The following is a 19,161-nucleotide window of genomic DNA, read 5'->3' as shown; positions in this document are numbered from 1 at the left end:
TTGTCAAGAATTCAAAAAAAGAACTTACTAAAATAAGCCGTTTGTGGCTTCATTCAATTTCAAGGCGGCGAAGTATCTTTACTAATCTATGGCCATGAGATGGAAAATCCTTGTGACGTATAATGTTGGGTTTCGTAAAAAAATGTGAAAAGAGGGTACCTCTATCCATAAGCTGCAAGTTCTCTTTGTACAACGTGTGAGCGAGATACATATACAAATGCCACCATTTTTTAATTCATTCTTTATCGAATCTAGTTATACTTGTCTATGCCAAAGGCTGTTCAATTCCTATGATCAAATAAACTAATTAATTTGGGCCACCATACCTATTAATATTGATGTCAGAACTTTAGTTGAAATAAAAAAAAAACATGGCTCAAACAGTGCATTATTTGTAAAGTAAGATGACTGTGGATATAAATATTGTTAGCAATTAATATCTTAAGAAATCGGAACTGTTTTGTGACAAATTTTATTTCTATTGTACATTTTCTTATAAGTAATATCTCTTCATAAAATACTAATAATTAAAATAATAATTTACTAGAATATTAAGTTCACCTAATTAACTAAGTTTTGAACAGGCATACGTAAATTTGTACAGCGCGTAGACTTTGAATTTGTCTTTTGCCTGTCACATTAGACATTTTCAAATGTCAATGTCATTAATGTTACAGACTGCATAGGAACTGATAATAACAAATGTTATTTTTATTAGCGCGAATTTCAGGATTTTAATATGGATTTAAATGACGAAATACTAAATGATTTGTTTAAAAATGATACATACACGACTTTGCCGGCTTTCCTTGATCGTTTCGATGTTCTGTTTACTAATGAGATCGGGATAAAACACGTAAATGCGGTAGATATCGACGTAGATTTTATGAATGAAATTAGTACGATTCCTAGATCCGAAGCTACTTTGGACTTTGGGAAAACTTTGAGGGAGCTTAAGTGTGTTATTTTAGATTCTAGAGGTAGACAACACAAGGTCTGTGTACAGTATGTGGGCCTAATGGACCTGCGAATAAGTGAAGCGAGTGTGCCGTGGGGAATACAAAATCTAGTTTGCAGGTATTTTATACAGATATCTTTGCTTGTTAAATCATGCTTTTATATCAGTAGCAAATGAACATGCAGTCAATTTGATGGTAATCGGAAATAACTTATCATTCCATTAGTTTTTAAGGTCCACTGCTGGATAGGCAGGCCTATTTTCCGCTACTCTAACTGGTGTAGTATCTTCAGTATCTAACGATTTTGCGCTATCATCAGTCCACTTATTATTATATGCTATTAGCTGACGGCAAACGTGTTGCCATATAAATAAAAAAATGTTAAGGGTGAACAACCCTTATTACTTAGGGGTATGAAAAATAGATATCAGCCGATTCTCAGACCTACTGAATATGCATATAAACTTTGGTGAAAATCGGTAAAGCTGTTTCAGAGGAGTATGGTAACTAACATTGTGACACGAGAATTTTATATATAAGATTAACCTTGTATACATACCATACTAGTTTTGCACCTATATAAAAGAGCCCTATTTCATAAAAATGGCTCTCGTTAATCTCTCTCTCAATTGCTATTCCTACCATACAGCAATTCTAAATATTGAAGAAGTCTTCTTCGACAAAATGTGTGTTCTGCCCCACCTGTAAGATATATGTTGAAGCAGTAATAGTCTACTGGTTTGAATTTCAACTCTTCAATTTAGACAGGTTGAAATTCCAGGGGTGCACCCACAGGTATCCCCTTTGGTTTTCATAATTATGTACACATTACTCTAGGAATACCTCAGAAAGTTCAAATATACTTTAATGCTTTTAATAATAAATCATTTAATAATGTTGCAGGTCATTAAATGAGGCAATAAACATGTTTAAGAGACAAGTGAGGAGTCTGGAGAATTACCTCAATGTCCTTGATAGAATACAGGAGTTCTGTACAGTGCTGGAGCCTGTAAGTCCCACTTATAAGGATGGCAAGAGGATTATTGCCTTAAGTTAGTGTTTTATCATTTTGATCATGTCTTTACAGTGCTCTTGATGGTAAGTGGCAACAGCTATCCATGGACATCTGTAATCAACTTCCGATAAAATTAGATTCATACCTAAAATTGTCCACATATGCGCTGCTGCCCTTAAGGAATATCCTGGAATGTTCGGGAAAAGCATTCAAATATTGATCATGTTTTTACAGTCCATTTCATAGTGGTCACTGTGGTCGATGGACATCTAAGACCAATTTTTTTTATAATATTGAAGTAGTAAACAAGCATGCCAACCACCTGATGATAAGTGTCTACTTCCGCCCATGGACATCTGTAATTAACCCCAGATAGGATTAGATATTCCTACCTGAGGTCGGCCACAGATGCGCCGCTACCCCTGAGGACTAAGCTGGAACGCCTCGGAAAAGTCTGTCTCCCTTACCACACCCTTCAAACCGGAACACAGCAGCGCCTAGCACTGCTGTTATTAGGCAGAAATAAATGTGGTGGTGGTGCCGCCGGAGTCGAACCACAGGCTTCTACTACCTTTAAGTAAGGTAAGTGGCGAGTGCCGTCCATGGACATCTGTAATCAACTTCCAATAAGATTAGATTCATACCTGAGGTTGGCTACATATGCGCCGCTACCCTTAAGGAATAGGCTGGAATGCTTCAGAAAAGTATTATAATATTGATCATGTTTTTACAGACCATTTGATAGTAAGTGGTCTCTGTCAATGGACATCTATAACCAATTTTTTTTATAATATAAAGGAAGTAAATGAGCATACGGTCCACCTGATGGTAAAAGGCTACTGCCGTCCATGGACATTGGTAATCAATCCCAGATATTCCTATCTAGATTAGATATTCCTACCTGAGGTAGGCCTCAGATGCGTCGCTACCCCTGAGAACTAGCTGGAACATCTCGGAAAAGCATGTCTTCCTTACCCCACCCTTGAAACCGGTATACAGCAGCGTTTAACACTACTGTTTTGAGGTAGAAATAGATGTGGCGGTGGTGCCGCCGGAGTCGAACTACAAAGGGTTCTACCACCTACAAAATTACCATCAGAACTCACTCATAAAACAGAACTGTTTTACACTTAAAGCTGGAACCATATTTTTTTACCACCGAGGTAGTGTCATGACTTGTATTTATTACAGTTGAAAACATCTGGCTGAGTCTGGAGGTGTCTCCGGATGGTAGTGTGAGGGACTTGCGTCTCGTTGGTCAGTACAGACAGCAGAACCGCCAACTCGAAGACATGCTTAAGGCCTGGGACCATGACGCGGACGTTGTTGCTAACGTTAGGAAAATAATAAGTAAGTTTGATTTTATGTCTACTACTGAACTGTAGTTGTTCGGTCACAAAAATATCGCGACCTTAGCGCCATCTGTTCGATTTAAAAGTATTAGAAGGTGTTAGAACCCTCTGTGGATCGACGGCACGCGGCACCACTTACTTCTGTCTAATGACAGCAGTATCAAGAACACCTGTATTTAGTTATAATAGAGTAACAACCGAGCATCCAATCCATCTGATCGTAAGTGGCTAATGCTGCCCAGGGACATGCCCAGATAAGATTAGATTCCTATCTAAGGTTGGCCACAGATACAAAGAGAGTGTTCCTTAAATCTTGGTTTGAAAGGTCTGGTAAGGTTGACATATTTTTCCAAGGCATTATCAAATCAATCATTCCAGATTAATAATCTGGTGTAACAATGGTACCTTCCTACTTTTTGTGGCACTTCAAATGTAACATGGTCTTGTAATATTTCAAATTGCCTTAACAGATTCATTGAGTGGGGATGTGGCACTAGCGGGCACTCCTGCACCAGTGCCAAACCAAGTGCCTATGAAAGTGCCAGATTGTGCCATTTGCTTCTATCCGGAGTTTCCCGGCGACAATAAGGTGCCAAGGCCCTGCAAAAACCCCAAGTGTGGAGTTTATTTTCATGAGAACTGTTTGTATGGGGTACGTATGGTATTTTTAGGATCCCATACCCAGAAGGTAAATCAGAACACTATTACTAAGACTCCACTGTCTGTCCGACTGTCTGTCTGTCACTGAGTTGTATCTCTAGAACTGTAATAGATAGACACTAGAAGTTCTTATAAAGTATGTATAATGTGAGCCGCTATAACAAAAAGTAAAAATAAAAATAAAGAAATAAATTAATATTTGGTGGTACAGCAGACACTTGGTCAATTTTTATATCATAACTTTATAGCTGTTCAACAAAGTAACACCAGATATTAGTAACTGTCTAATTCTTATTTCAGTCACTAACTGCGTCTCGGCAGTTTGGGGTCGCCTTCGGGCTGTGTCCGACCTGCTCGGTGCCTGTATCATGTTACAAGGCAGATAATTGAGTTACTGCTGCAAATATTAACAATATTGTAGGTACTTCCCACTACTCATCAAGAGATGGTGCTGCTGAATCACACTATTGAAGTTTTCTAAACATCTTGCATATATACAAGCTCCGAACTGAGACTGTCGGAGCACGGCCGCTCCCCGGGCATGATCACCTAGCCCGGCGGGAGATCTCCCTTTGCTAAAATATTATAACTTTGTAAGGATGGATGGATATTTGTTGCTCTTTCATGCAAAAACGGCTGATCAGATTTGGATGAAAATTGGCATAAATATAGTTCATGACATGAAACATAGGATACTGTTAGACGTGGTAACCGATTTCCAGGCGGAGCTGCGGGCGAAAACTATTCAGAAATACTAGACATATGCTGGGAAAATATGAAATTAATTTTTTACATTAGTTCCATATGATCATCATTGCCCAATTATCGTGCCATCGTTGGGCTCGAGGCTCCTCTAAGAATAAGAAGTATTAGGCCATAATCCACCACTCTGGTTAAATGCGGATCCGTACTTTGCCATAAACCTTTGAGATTTCTTACTTTTAAGATTTGCTATAATCATGAAATCCGAACACCCCACCTTGTGTAAGTAAACCCAAATCTTGTGGAAAACAGAAGTGTTATTTTTATGAATGAAGACAATTATATTTTTAAAAAATATTACAATAAATAATGTTTTAAAATATTTGTTTTATTTACAATTTATGGTTGATAATGAATACGTATTATTTTAACTTACCTTCCCAATGAAAGTATAGGTGGTTATAAGTAAAAATAATAATTACTATCATAAATATTTAATACGGAACTTACAATTCTTATTGCACAGGGTTACTTATTAATAATCCTAAATATTATTTCAATAAATTATAATTAAATCTAATCGCTGTCTAAATCAATTTGTTATGTACTTCGGTTAATAATATTCTTAATGTAAAAAATAATATATTTCTTATTATCTAATAAAGGTAACAATACAGTGCAGAACATTTAGTTCTTATCTTAAACCGATAAAAAATACGCTTTCTGCACTCACCTCCACACTAGGTTTGCCTGTGTCGTAAGTGCTATAGACTCATACATAGATAAATACAAAAACATCCAGACCCAGAACAGAAACATTTAACATTTTAGCCCCTGCCTGGGCGGGTTGCCAAAGTAGATTTTCTTTTGTTTTTCTTAGAGTGTATTGTTAGAGGAGTTGCGTGTGTCGATATAACATAACTTATTTGTAACTTTCGTCTACAATTGGCCGTTTGTTCAATTAAAATTTGAAAGCATAAAAAGAATTAACTTTTTGTTTACGTAAACAAGTACGCACTCACATTTTATCTATTATGCGTCAATAGGAGGTAAGTGTATTATTATCCTATCCTTACATACTTTTGTGTGTTCTAGATAAGTCAGTTTATGGTTATCGTCTGATAAAAACAGGAAAATGTTATTGATGTCTATGACACTTAGAAAATAGATATGATTGTTTTAATATTCATCATTGATAACCAATTTTAGACAATAATTGATAAAACATGCGACCGCCGGCTCATCTATTATTTTTTTTTAGTTCATTCTTAGTTATTAATATATTATATTTTTTTCTCAATTTACAGTTATAAGAATGTTTCCGTTTATCATATCTAGAGGAGATTTTTAAAACCATCAATTTTCATTTAATCGTGAGGAAAAAGACTTTGACTAAAACTATATTTTTTTGGATTTAACCTTAGTCAACTTAACTTTTTCAACTGTGTTCAACCTCTTAGCACACTTGTTGTATTTTAATGATGTACATTAATGCACAATCATTTAATATTATGTGGATTGCATGTAAATTTCCTGTTTTCTATACATGCTGAATCTTCGCAGTCTATACTGTATTAAGCTGCAAATAGATTAATGACTTACGATATAAAGGCAGAAACAGATTACCTACAACTAAACATTTGTGCGTTGACGTTGTACTGTGGTGTTATTCCTATGCGCGTTTTGGGGTCTATCGAGGTATACAGTGGGGTTGTCGTGTGGGGGTCGCTGGAAACGCCCTGGGGCTGGAGGGGGTGGCGGCCTTGTCTGCTCCACTTGGATTCTATTGGGCTGCACTATGATGTCCTGGCGAGGCGCCATTGCTGTAAATTAAAGAAATGTCCTAAGTATTTAGTAATATAAAATATTTGTTTACCCTTTTTTAATCGATAAGATCTGAATCTACTTCAGAAGATTCAGAATTCAGAAGTACTGAAACTACGAAAATCACTATTATCCACGCTACAACGACTGGAAGTAAGATACATAAAGTTAACTATTTTATTATTGTTGTTTGATTTCGTAGTAAGGAAAATAAAAGACGCTAACTTAATAGTGAAGTAAGAAATGGATTTGTGTCGAAAATGTAGATATGTGTAGTCCGCAGCAAACTGCTAGTCCGCTCTGAAGATGTTGCGAGCAGGTGTAGTCATAAAATTTTCTATGGCAACGCATTTCTATATTCCGAGCGGACTAGCAGTTTTACGCGGAATATCCTTATTCTGAATGTGACAATTTTTTCTTGTTCCGTGAATGTGATCTAATCGGAATACCGCATGCATGTCGAATAGCCTGGTACATGAGTTCGATCGGTAAAATTCTCTACTCTGTGGTTTTTATTCTGTCGTGTTCACTCAGTTTGCCGCGTCCCGCGCGACAAGGCGGTCGTGATGGAGCGCGATGTTCACGTCACACTTGTGTTGGAGGTCGAAAAACACGAATGCCTCTACAATACAACATTGCCACAGTACGGCATGAAGGAGGAAATGGAAGAAGCCTGGTCGAAAGTTTCGGAAAACGTGCAAATGCCAGGTGGGTTTTGAATTTCATTTTTGCGCTGGTTCAAGGCAACGTAGATTATTGCTGTTATATTCTATAGTACCTTTGTAGCGTAACTGTTTATATTTCATTTAATTATTAGTGAATCCTCGCAAATCTACGTGATTTACATTTGCAATTTTAAAAAGAAGCATAATTAAATGCAACCGTTTCTTAAAGTACAATGCAGTTATGATTTATTATGTTAGTGTAAAATATTATAATTTCTTCTTCTAGTGTTTCAGGAGTCATTTGTAGTTGTTGCTCATTTAATTTAAGGAACTATTAATTAAGGCGCTTATAGAATAATTTCAGACTTAACGCAAATTTAAGTATATTATCATTGATTGCGTTTTTAAAATTATGTAAATATTTCTAATCACCATTTAATTAATCTATAGAATCATTTATGAATTTGGGTTGTTTTGCAGTTTCTGAGTGCAAAGACAAATGGCGCAACATACGATCGACGTTTCGACGCAGTTTTAAACCATCACGAAATGCTAAACCGAAGAGAACGTACTACCTAAGTAGATATCTGAACTTCATTTTACCGTTCACCAAGCCAATGGACGAGTCTATCTTTCACGAGGACGCTATGGCCCAAGATGATGGCCCAGTGGAGATAAAGGACGAAAATAGTGAGATTTCGGAAGATGAAGATGAGCCATCGTCTTCACAAGCACATTCGTCATGGAACGAAGATGATGAGGCTCAAGCCAATGTAGAATTACACTCACCCGACCCACAACCATCCACAGCACGACTTAGACGACTATCTAGCGAAGACTTCTCAGTGCCTGATCATTTAAAAGCAAGATCTGAGCGAACTGTCGTATACCATGGCGAGAAAGAGCATATGAAGTATTTTTTCTTAAGTCTCCTCCCAGAATTCAGAAATATGTCCGAGCAGCAAACGAGGACCTTCAAAATAAAGGTTTTGCAGCTCATCGACGATATTAAAACTGAGCGGTCGCAGGTTCCTAGCTCAAGCAGGAGTTGGATGTAAAGGTGAAGGAGTCGTGTTGTGATCTGCTGCTGATTGACATGAATTCCCTGGACCACCAAACCTTTTATTTTTATCATTTTATGATATATTTTTCTAAAGATTTAGGAGATATAACTGGACTGGTCTTTCACGAATATGTTATAAAAATGTAATAAAATTCCTTAATTAAGTAAAGATTTGAATTGTTGCATATTATTGTGGTTTTATTTTTTCTGATTAAGGGCTCGAACACAAAACTGCGATGCGACGCGATGCGATTTCGCAACGCAGAAAATTGCGATGCGAATTGCTGCGATGCGATATCGTGCGGCGTAGCGTCTCTCAGGGTGACCAACAACAACAACCTCTGTGCGATGCGAATCAATTCGCAAGTTCTTGCGATGCGTCGAGGGAGCTCGCAGATTTTTGCGATGCGACGTCGCATCGCAGTTTTGTGTACGAACCTTATGTAGGCAACGAGCATGCGACCCACTTGATTTTACCCCTTAGGCCACCCCCCTGATGATTTGCTATTCCTTAAGACTATTATAATAGTATTGCCCTATGTTGAGCCCTTCTACACGCCACAAAACTGTGAACAGTTTTATAAATCTGTCAAAAGAAAGAAATAGTTCTAGCAGTGGTGCCCTGGCTGATAAACCACAGAGGTTTCTATTTACTTCAAACATTAATTTCTTGAGTTATAGAGTATTAAAAGTGCACAAATTAACATAAAAAATATTTTGAATGTATCTGTTTAAGTATTATTTTATTTTTGAAGTATCAATAATTTTGTAATTAAACTTACCCTGCTAGTCACCAGTAATTCGAATTTATAACTATTCTTTGAATTTTGATAAAGAATCCTGGCAGGACCACGCTAGAGGTATCTCTCTGATTTTTTCTTAATTCAGTTGTTTTTATCGAAGAACACTTGCTTACTGAAAAATAAAATGGTCGTTTGGCGGTATAAGAAAAATAAAAAAATAGAATATGTGAAAATTCAAAGTTTTGTTTTGTTTTCCGGTCAAAGAGGTTACTGTTAATAATAAATGCCGGTATTCATGTGGATATTTTGACCTGTAGGTATAAAATAAAATAAAACGTTAAGTAATTACTTTCTTACACTACTATATTATCTATACTACTATATTACGATATATTATGCCGAATATATAAAATAAAAATTTGTGTAGCTTAAATTTTGTAGTATTAAATTCAAACTGTCTAAGGGTTTATAAAAAAAATCGTTAGCTTTTATTATGAATGTGTTTAGATTAGTATTGTTTTTAGTTATAATCGAGGTCGTAATCCATCATCACGTCATGTAGTCCTTGGGAGATAATTTTATCAAAACAAGAATGATAAAATATTTTGACAAATTCTTTCTTATTAATTACCGTAACGGTATGTAAAATAGGCATAACAAATGATTTGTGACTGCCATAATATAAAATTGTATTAATTTTATGTTACTTTTGATTAAATAACAAAAGGTGACGTAGAAGAGGTGAAAAAAGAGATAAAGACAAAAGCGGAGAAGCCTTTTATCATTTCGATGTGGACTGACTTCACTATGAATGTTTTACAATACAGTATCAAATTTATTCATTTTGAAAATATGAACTGCGCGGCATTATGTTTAATCTTATATATAAAATTCTCGTGTCACAATGTTAGTTACCGTACTCCTCCGAAACGGCTTTACCAATAGTCACCAAATTTCTTATGCATATTCAATAGGTCTAAGAATCGGCTACTATCTATTTTTCATACCCCTAAGTGATAAGGGTGGTTCACCCTTAATTTTTTTTTATTTATATGGCAACACAACGCTTGCCGGGTCAGCTAGTAATTATATATTTTTGGCATTACGAATGAAAGCAGATCGCAAAGTATACCAATAATATCAATTTTGAACGTTGTATTGTTAATTATAATAATATAGCCGATTTGGAAAGCTATAATAGTTTTTTTGGCCACATAAGTTGATTCAAAATTTGTATATATCATATATAGGCATAGATTAGTATATAGGTATAAATATGCCAAACTCTAAACAAGTCCTTATCCTTAAGAAAGAAAATACTTTGAAACAAAAGATTACGAAAGTTATAACTTACTATACCTTAATATGAAGAAGAAACACCTTTTTCCGTTTTTATTGGCACTGTATTAAAAATATGTCACTATAAATTGTATTTGTTAAAAGTGCATAAAATAAAGAGGTGTATATATGCAGACTTGTACTTGCTATGAAAATATGTATTTACGTTACAATACAGTTTATCTCTGTGATATCTTATCGTCCTTATCTATAAGATTAAATTGTAAGCCTTCGTTTATTCTCTATACGGGACATTCTACTCGTACATACAATATCGGTATAAAATAGATCTACTCGTTATGATATTAAGGCTAAAGATATCAGCCAGATTTGCTTCGAAGTATGCGATTTCCATAATAAGTAGATAGTAAAATAACAAAAACATGAGCGTATAAGAGGTAGCATTTTTCTCCCAAAATGTGTTAGATATTTTAAAGGAAAAATGTGGTTTTAGAGATGGTTGAACCCTTAGTACCACAACACCCTATACTATCATTTGGGGATACAAATCGCACCTCTGATTTTACAAATTTAATTAATAATTTCTATTAATTAAATTTGTAAAATCAGTAATCAAATGTAAGGTATCAAAAATAAATCGCACTTTAGAAATTAATAATCACTTAATTTAACGCCGAAGGAAAAGTTTGTGACACTGTTTTCAGTGTTGTGTTTAGGATGTAGTAAGAGTGTTATATCTACTTGTAATAATTAGTTATATGGCGTTCATCAGGTGGTCTGCATCAAAGAGTATAGTAACCTGGTCTGCATGGTATTAGAAAAAGCATACCCTTTTGATTTAAAATTAATATGAAACATTGTAAAGACAAAATATAATTAGAATTAATTTTATACCTATTCGTATGAGTTAGACCTTGCAAAAAGGGGTTGAAACCGGTCAAAGGTTTAATTTATAGTAACTATGTTTTGTAATACTCGGCAGCGAAAATATAGTTATCATCTGCTTTAATAAAGACAAAAAATGTGTCACTTTGACAGCTTTATGAGCTTTAAAATTTGACATTGATAGTTTCATAGTTTGTGTCGGTCATTCGGTAAATTGTTACTGTGACCAATACAGAAATTTTCTAGAATATGAAAATTATTCCAGCATTGTGAAGTTATGAATCACTACTGAAATAAGTAGTTATATAGTGTTTAGTACCGACTACTGCGTACAAGTTGTGTGGTTACCGCGAAGTTGATAATTCTAAATATTCGGTGCATGGTCGTGTACTGTCAGTATTTAAAGGTTATATTGTTTGCAAAGCGTTGAAAATGGCGTCTAATCCTAATCCTGGAAGCAGTGGTTCTGTGGCTGGAGCTATAGCGTATCCGGCTAGTAGTGATAACTTGCAACCGGTGGCCGACCAACCGCGCCAGCCGCGGACATTGCAGGTAAGGTTTCCATTGCTGTTGCAGTGAAGGTTTTGGATGTAACAAACGAGAATGCAGTTCACTTGATGGCAAGTAACTGCACCCCATGGATATAAAATCTCACACTTGCGACATTGAACGCGCTCATGGATCATTATCCGAACTGTGATGTGCTTGCTGATGACTGGAAGCTGATCATGTCTGTATGCTTGGAGTTCTGTGAGTTGTCTGTATGTTAGATCTGTCTAGTTAGTGTAAGTGGCCTCGGCCGTTCTAATTAGATCAATAAAACAAATAAATAAATAAATAAACAAATGTTTCTTATTACAGGGTCTGCTACGTTTTGCAATGGAGGCGACGAAAGCTGAAGACGCACCAGGCAACTCTGACTTAGGGCCGATGGATGAAGAGGTATTCATATTTATCAAAAAATATTAGTCAGTCAATTAATCTATCATATCACATGAGAAGTGTCAGGTAAATAAGATTGCAGTAGCAACTGATGCAATCCAGTCCACCTGATAGTATGTGGTCATTGGCACTCTTGGATCAACCAGCTCCATATTTTGAGATTATCCCACTTCTGAATTGAAAGAATAAAACTATTTCTCGAACCAATTTACAACTTTTATTATTTCCGCTCAAATACAACTCAAATGTCAAGCCACATTCTTTTTTCTTTTTTATCCTAACTCATGCAATCGTACCAGCCAGTACTATATAAACGGATATTTATTAATTTTTATATATTTATATACGGGAATATAAAAATAACACATCATGAAAATATTGCAAAAAAAAATTAATTAAAAGGATACTATTATTTACCTGAAGTCTGAAGTGGTTTTACAGATGCATTGTAACTCCTAAGAGCTAAGTTTGAACACCTCACAAGGTTTCCTTTCACCATTAAAATAAGTGATTTTTAATGTCTACTATATATAATTTTGAAAAATCTGGGGTGAATGCCTAGGACTCAAACCTAAGACCCCTCAATTGAGAACTGCATTTCAACCACTTAGCTATAACTGCTTTACTTTGCCTACAGCCCCTAACCAATGATATGTACTCAAATTCATGTTAGTAACACATAACATTATAAAAAAAAATATTTTCAGCGAAGGAGATTCCTCGACAACGCACTAAACTCCCACACAATACGTATCGATGAAATATTGAGGAAGAACATAGCTGTACTGACAGATGACAAGATCAGCTCCATCGTAGCCGATCACCCGCTGCCCGATGATGTCCTGTGTGCGTTCAGGGAACTCGGGGAATATATTGATGATATTGATGTAGCGAATGGTAAGTTTGAAATAAATAAGTAGGAAATGAATATGCAGCCCCTCTGATGGTAAGTGGCTACTGCTGATGGACATCTGTGATCAAACCCAAATAACATTTAAGTATAATCCGCACCAAACTTTTAGTCTGATCTGAAGTTGTTGTGTGCAGATTTAGTTAGCATATACTCTGTAGCAACGTAAGGGCACACTAACGCAGCTAAGTACCCGCGGGCGAGAGCAGGCAACAGAGGGTGCCGAGGGGGGTCGTGCGCTGTCTTCGTCCCGCTAATATCTTCAACTTGCTATTGAGACGCGACAAGTTTCTATATTTGGAGCGGACTAGCAGTTTGACGCGGATCCTAGATTAAGTAGGACTACACTTGAAAGCTTTAGATATGTTTTGCTGACCACACCCTTTAAAGCGTAACACAGCAGCGCTTGACACTACTGTTATTAGTCAGAAATAGGCGAGGCAGTGGCGCAATCGGAATCGAACCACAAGGGTTTCTACCACCTACACATTTGGAAATTATATCCTGTAGGCATGTTAATACAAAACACGTTTTGAATAGCAGTTTTGTTATCAAATTTGTGACTATGTACGTTATAACTAATTCTTTACAAATTGGAACCTTTTAAGAAAAATAGTTTCTGGAGATCGACCCTTAGGGCGTTTGACCACTGCCGTTGTAACAGGACCGTTACTGAGATTGAGATTATTTCGGGCCGACTTTAATAAGGTGTGACAGATGTGCGGTGGACACGCGGCTATAAGTAAATGTATGTGCCACTACTTCGACACCGTTATCTCGTTCTCGGTGACGGACCGGTGACGGCGGCGGTGGACAAACCGTCATACAATGAAACTTAAAATGAACAAACGCCACTTTCAGATTTTGACAAGATGGGCGGCTTCAGGATATTCCCCCTGTGCCACTCGAGCAACAACATCGAGCTCCGCCGCTGGTCCAACCTGACGCTGGCGCTGGTCTGCCAGAACAATCCGCACTGCCAGGATCGGGCGCTTCGCTGCGGTCTCATGCCGCTGTTGCTGCAAGAGCAACAAGCTGACGATAAGAAGTGGAGGGCGGTGTCGAGTAAGTTTGGAAAAAGTGTATGTGCTAAAACAGTAAACAGCAGTGATAAAACAGTGGTTAAAAACTTAATCTCTCAATTGGAAGGTCCGAGGTTCAATGTTTATGTAGCGGAGTAATCACCATACCGGTCTGACTAGCAGAGGTTTGCAGATTCGATCCCTGGTCAGACAGATGATGAATTTAGATTTTTGTTCTGGGTCTGTGCGTTTGTGTATATGTGTTTTTGGCACCCAAAACATAGATAATCCTAGTATGGGGCTGTGTGTAGAAAGTGTCGGTTTAATTATGATGATTCCAACTATAGAAAATATAACTTTTGAGAGCGGTAGACCCCTCTATGGGCCGACTAGACACCAAAGTACCAGCAGAGTTAAGTGCTTTTGTATTCTTCTTTTAAGGGTATGCTAAGGAAGACTTACTATTCCGAGGCGTTCCAGCCTAGTCCTCAGGGGTAGCGGCGTATCTGTGGTCGACCTCAGATAGGAATCTAATCTTATCTGGTGTTGATGACAGATGACAACCGCAGTGACCACATACCATCGGGTGGGCTGTACGCTTATCGCCTACTCTTATATTTTAAAAAAGGGTAATTTTTTCACCATGCTTGTTTGCTACTCCTATATTAATAACGAGCTTTTGCCCGCGGCTTCGCTCGCGTTACGAAGTAATATTTTCATCCCCTATTTTATCCCCTTGGGGGTAGAATAATCAAAATCCTTTCTTAGCTCATGTCTACGTCATAACATCTACCTGCAGGCCAAATTGCAGCCCGATCGGTCCAGTGGTTTGGGCTGTGCGTTGATAGATCACTATGTCAGTCAGTCACCTTTGAGTTAGGTATATATATTTAAGATTAATAAAAAGCGTTTAATTGTAAATTGCAGGCATGATTCGCAACTACGAGCCGGGAACTCGGGCGTTCATCTGCCAGGGTGGCTGTGAGCTGCTAGCAAGTGCACTGCAGGGCTCGGGGACCGCCGAGCTGCCCGGCGTGGCCTTCCTGCTGGCCTATCTTTGCAGGACCAACGCTGACGCTAGAGGTAACTAGCGTTCTTATGCATAGATTAGTAAAGATTACTCACTCCTAACAAGAAAATGTAACCAGTTTTGACAATTGAAATTGTCGTTATTTTCGTGTTTGAAAAATATAAAAACAAATGTAGTTTTGAGATCATTTACGAATGAAACGATATTTTTCCGCACTTTTTCTTCGATTTCGTGTTTTTGCACCACTTAACTGCGCATGTCGGCATTGTTCCGCGTAAATTACACCATGACAGCCTTTAAATGGCTGACAGAATTGTCAGTCGTTTAAGCCATTTAATGGCTTCCTTCAATTACAAGGCGGTGAGATATCTATACCTATCTGTGTTCTTATGTTACACTTTTGAGCATGATTTCAAATGACCCGAGTGCTGGAGCCACCGTATCGGTCTGGTGCGCAAAGGGTTCTGGGTTCAATCCCTGGCCAGATAGATCTGATATGTCTTTGTATGTGTTCATGGCACCTACGTTACAGGGAATCCTAGTTTAAGGATGTGAGTGTAGAAAGTGTTTTTTTGTCCAAAAAAACAGCCTAGGGATTATTCTACAGGCTGTGGATGCGAATTAATTAGGTATTCTTCTTATCTTGAAGGTGGTAGAACCCTTTGTGGTTCCACTCCGGCGGCACCACCGCCACACCTATTTCTACCTAATAACAGCAATGTTAGGCGCTGCTGTGTTCCGGTTTGAAGGGTGTGGTAACGGAGACAGACTTTTCCGAGTCTTTCCAGCTTAGTCCTCAGGGGTAGCGGCGCATCTGTGGCCGACCTCAGGTAGGAATATCTAATCCTATCTGGGGTTGATTACAGATGTCCATGGGCGGCAGTGCTTACTTACCATCAGGTGCACTGCATGCTCGTCTGCTACTCTTATATTATAAAAAAAAAAAAAGTATTATGGGTTATCCTATTTGAATATTTTGTTTCTCACTTGGGGCATTTCATGAGAACCGTAACACAGAAAACAATGGTCTGTATTCCTACTCATATCTACTATACGTAACCATAATATCAGGTCAGGTTCATATGTTAACATATCAAATCATATTCATATGTGTATGATGAGATTGGTTCCAATAAGAATTGTTACTTTCTCTAATATTAAAATGACTTGACATTTAAAATATCCTTATTTCCAGATGTACTCATAAAGAGCAACATAATCCAAATAGTCGTGGAGGCTTTAAAGGCCGGTAGGACTGAGTCATCCGAGCACATGCTCAACATCCTCGTGTCCCTCATCGAGTCCAAGCACCCAGGAGTGGCAGCCATCTACCGAGACCCTGCCCTGGGCCTCCAGAAGACCTTGGAAGAGCACCTGAAGATCCAGGATGTCAGCAACGGCAGATTCATCGAGGAGAAGGAACATTGTGAGAGGATACTCCAACTCATGGTGGAAAGTAAATCGGAGATGAACGGATCGGTGGAGACGCAAGATGTTGAACCGGCTGACAGATAAGTTACTAAGAATGAACTCCGAATGTATCTCTCATTATGATAAAGTCTCATCATGATAAAGTCACTGTATGGGCTGACACATACGTGTTTCGATGTGATCCAACGGGAAGATTATATTTCTGGGATGGTTCTTAATGTTGCGTACTTATTTCTATTCATGCTAGTAGTTTATTTAAGTTAATGAAGTTATACTTCTTTTGGGGCGCTTGGGAGTATGAGAGTGATTTTTTACAAAACTGACAGATAAAAATCGACACTTCCGTCACACAATCGAAAATTTTGTTTTTTAGATATATGATACGATGCGACGCAATACGTTACGGATTGTGTCGTGTCGTGTTGTGGCTTGCCGTGTACCAATTTGTACCAACCATTTTGATTTTTTTTTGCAATTAATAGTTTCACTTGCGCGGTGCATATTATAATAAACAATATAATAAACGCTTCTACACTCACAGCCCCACACTAGGATTCCCTGTATCGTGGATGCTATGGACACACACAGAGACAAATACACAAACACCCAGATCCAGAAAGAGAAGTCTAAATTCATCATTTAGAAATCTGTCTGGCCGGGGATCGAACCCGGGACCCTCTGCGCGTCAGACCGGCATGGTAACCGCTCCGCCACGCGGGTCGTCAAATATTGTTACTTGAACTCTTTTTCATTATATAATCCGAAAGAAGTATAACTTTGTATGTGCCTACATAAGTACACAGGCACACACGCTTTTTATGTACTTACGGCCATTATCAATAATCAATCTATCCATTTTTTATCTACCGAAGATAGAAATTTGAGAATGTCTAGTGTGAAGAAATTGTCAAATGTCGACTCTTGTTAGGCAAAACATTGGATAGATTGTTTATTAATAACGGACGTTACATATATTCAAGTTGTCGTTCAGAGGAATCCATAACTTGTTAGGATTCTGAATGAAGAATAACAAAATGATCTTGTATTAATAATGTTTAAGGCATACTTTTTAAAATAAGTTTCATTGTAGAATGACAAATTTGTCATTATAATTCGATAAATACTTAAGAATACTGGGGGGTTACTACCATCTCTTAAAACAATATTATTTTAATCATACTTCTACTTTTCTTGCAGGAATTTGAACATTTTCAGCCAAATATGACAATTTCAGTTGATTTTATACAATGGATAAGCGAAAAATTAATAAAGGCTTAAGTTTGTTCAACTGTGTATGACGGAATATTTTACTGTTTTAAGGAGGAAATAAAACTCTCCTGAACTATGATGGTTTTTAAAAAATGGTGGTAGGCCCCCTGGACAAATAAACATTCATTTATCTTATATATACATATAATTCTCGTGTCACAATGTTAGTTACTGTACTCCTCCGAAACGGCTTTACCAAATTTTATATGCATATTCAGTAGGTCTGAGAATCGGCTACTATTTATTTTTCATAACCCTAAGTGATAGAGGTTTTTCACCTTTAACATTTTTTTATTTATATGGCAACAACGTTTGCCGGGTCATCTAGTATTATATAAATTGCCATATTTAAGATTACAGCATTTAATTTCGTTAAAATCAGAATCTGAAGGTGTATGTAAAATGTAGTAAGAAAAAAATGATATGTATGTCATAGTATAATGTGTATATTGATGTATTTGTGATTGGGTAGGCGGCATCAACTTACTGTTTTTCCTTCTGATCATTCATTGCTTGTTTAGTAAGATATAGACGTCGAGTATAGTGCTAAGTTCAAATAAAATTAGAATTAAATTATTTAAAGGTGGTAGAACCCTTTGTGGTTCGAGGCCGGCGGCACCGCCACACCTATTTCTGCCTAATAACAGCAGTGTTAGGCGCTGCTGTGTTCTGGTTTGAAGGGTGTGGTAAGGGAGATATATTTTTCCGCGGCTGTCCAGCTTAGTCTTCGGGTATAGCGGCGCATCTGTGGCCGACCTCAGATAGGAATCTTATCTGGGGTTGACAATAGATGTCCATGGGCGTCAGTAGCCACTTACTATCAGGTGGACTGCATGCTCGTCTGCTACTCCTATATTATAAAAAATAAGACTGTTTACTCGAGTTACGCCTGTTTGGAGGTCAGATGACCCATGGAGTAGGACCTTCCAGGATACAATAATTGACCCAGTGCAAGTCGAACTCGCACTCTGAGAGTTCCGTACCACCAAATTTTCATTTTATTTTAATTTTTAGTATTTGTTATTATAGCAAGCATTAAAGTAGTTGTCAGTCAGTTGATTTCGTTTACGCCATTTACTATCAAAATAAATAAAAGAAACATTTTGACAAAAAGTGGTGTTGGATATACGAATTAAGGTATCGATATATGTATTGTGAAAATTTGAACTGTCTACCTATTACGCTTCCATAGATAAAGCGAAAAACGTCGAAAAATATCAATTTTTTGTATGACGATCCCCATTTTTTTTTTATTTTTTTTTTATTTTTAGTATTTGTTGCTATAGCGGCCATTATAATACGTTTCTAACTTCATGTCTATTTCTTGTTAGATCAAGTCTAAAATGTAAGTCCTAATAAATATCTTTTTTAATGTATTATTAAGTAGTCG

At 37.2% G+C, this 19,161-nt stretch overlaps 3 protein-coding genes and 1 long non-coding RNA gene across 5 annotated transcripts; 3 read left to right on the top strand and 1 right to left on the bottom strand.

Moving 5' to 3' along the window:
• The first annotated feature begins 669 nt into the window (after positions 1-669).
• Fancl (E3 ubiquitin-protein ligase Fancl) lies at positions 670-5,068 on the top strand. Of its 2 annotated transcripts, XM_073078051.1 has the most exons (6): positions 724-865; positions 972-1,077; positions 1,863-2,011; positions 3,166-3,324; positions 3,797-3,978; positions 4,287-5,068. In XM_073078051.1, exons 2-6 carry the CDS (start codon positions 1,019-1,021, stop codon positions 4,374-4,376), a joined length of 639 nt encoding a protein of 212 aa, XP_072934152.1. In that variant the 5' UTR covers positions 724-865; positions 972-1,018; the 3' UTR covers positions 4,377-5,068. The 2 variants fall into 2 exon arrangements, with proteins under 2 accessions (XP_072934151.1, XP_072934152.1); XM_073078050.1 differs by having other exon boundaries at positions 670-1,077.
• Positions 5,069-5,989: 921 nt separating this feature from the next.
• On the bottom strand, positions 5,990-10,455 carry LOC140746061 (uncharacterized). Its single transcript, XR_012102741.1, has 3 exons — positions 10,343-10,455; positions 9,023-9,155; positions 5,990-6,511 (listed from the first exon to the last, which is right to left on the bottom strand). It is a non-coding gene; the product is annotated as an uncharacterized LOC140746061 (long non-coding RNA).
• Positions 6,888-8,427, top strand: LOC140746060 (uncharacterized). The gene is made up of 2 exons (XM_073078052.1): positions 6,888-7,220; positions 7,658-8,427. The coding sequence occupies exons 1-2, from the start codon at positions 7,079-7,081 to the stop codon at positions 8,233-8,235; spliced, it is 720 nt and encodes a 239-aa protein (XP_072934153.1). The 5' UTR covers positions 6,888-7,078; the 3' UTR covers positions 8,236-8,427.
• Positions 10,456-11,340: 885 nt separating the features above from the next.
• Positions 11,341-18,626, top strand: LOC140746058 (hsp70-binding protein 1). Its single transcript, XM_073078049.1, has 6 exons — positions 11,341-11,719; positions 12,029-12,109; positions 12,817-13,006; positions 13,881-14,084; positions 14,969-15,124; positions 16,267-18,626. Exons 1-6 carry the CDS (start codon positions 11,600-11,602, stop codon positions 16,584-16,586), a joined length of 1,071 nt encoding a protein of 356 aa, XP_072934150.1. The 5' UTR covers positions 11,341-11,599; the 3' UTR covers positions 16,587-18,626.
• Positions 18,627-19,161: the final 535 nt, after the last annotated feature.

This window comes from Epargyreus clarus, unplaced genomic scaffold, assembly GCF_041222505.1.
Source record: "Epargyreus clarus isolate Ecla_fem2 unplaced genomic scaffold, WU_Ecla_fem_2.2 ptg000012l, whole genome shotgun sequence".
NCBI classification, from domain to species: domain Eukaryota; kingdom Metazoa; phylum Arthropoda; class Insecta; order Lepidoptera; family Hesperiidae; genus Epargyreus; species Epargyreus clarus.
The sequence above is the reverse complement of the archived record's forward strand: the minus strand, read 5'-3'. Positions and strand labels throughout refer to the sequence as shown.

Bases quoted from the DNA above. Each gene is read 5' to 3' on its own strand.
- Fancl (XM_073078050.1), top strand. From the start codon at position 740: ATGGATTTAAATGACGAAATACTAAATGATTTGTTTAAAAATGATACA. The intron at 2,012-3,165 runs GTTAGTGTTTTA...TATTTATTACAG, and splicing joins CAAGAGGATTATTGCCTTAA to TTGAAAACATCTGGCTGAGT. The intron at 3,325-3,796 runs GTAAGTTTGATT...TTGCCTTAACAG, and splicing joins TAACGTTAGGAAAATAATAA to ATTCATTGAGTGGGGATGTG.
- LOC140746060 (XM_073078052.1), top strand. From the start codon at position 7,079: ATGGAGCGCGATGTTCACGTCACACTTGTGTTGGAGGTCGAAAAACAC. The intron at 7,221-7,657 runs GTGGGTTTTGAA...GTTGTTTTGCAG, and splicing joins GGAAAACGTGCAAATGCCAG to TTTCTGAGTGCAAAGACAAA.
- LOC140746058 (XM_073078049.1), top strand. From the start codon at position 11,600: ATGGCGTCTAATCCTAATCCTGGAAGCAGTGGTTCTGTGGCTGGAGCT. The intron at 12,110-12,816 runs GTATTCATATTT...AAATATTTTCAG, and splicing joins TAGGGCCGATGGATGAAGAG to CGAAGGAGATTCCTCGACAA. The intron at 14,085-14,968 runs GTAAGTTTGGAA...TGTAAATTGCAG, and splicing joins GAAGTGGAGGGCGGTGTCGA to GCATGATTCGCAACTACGAG.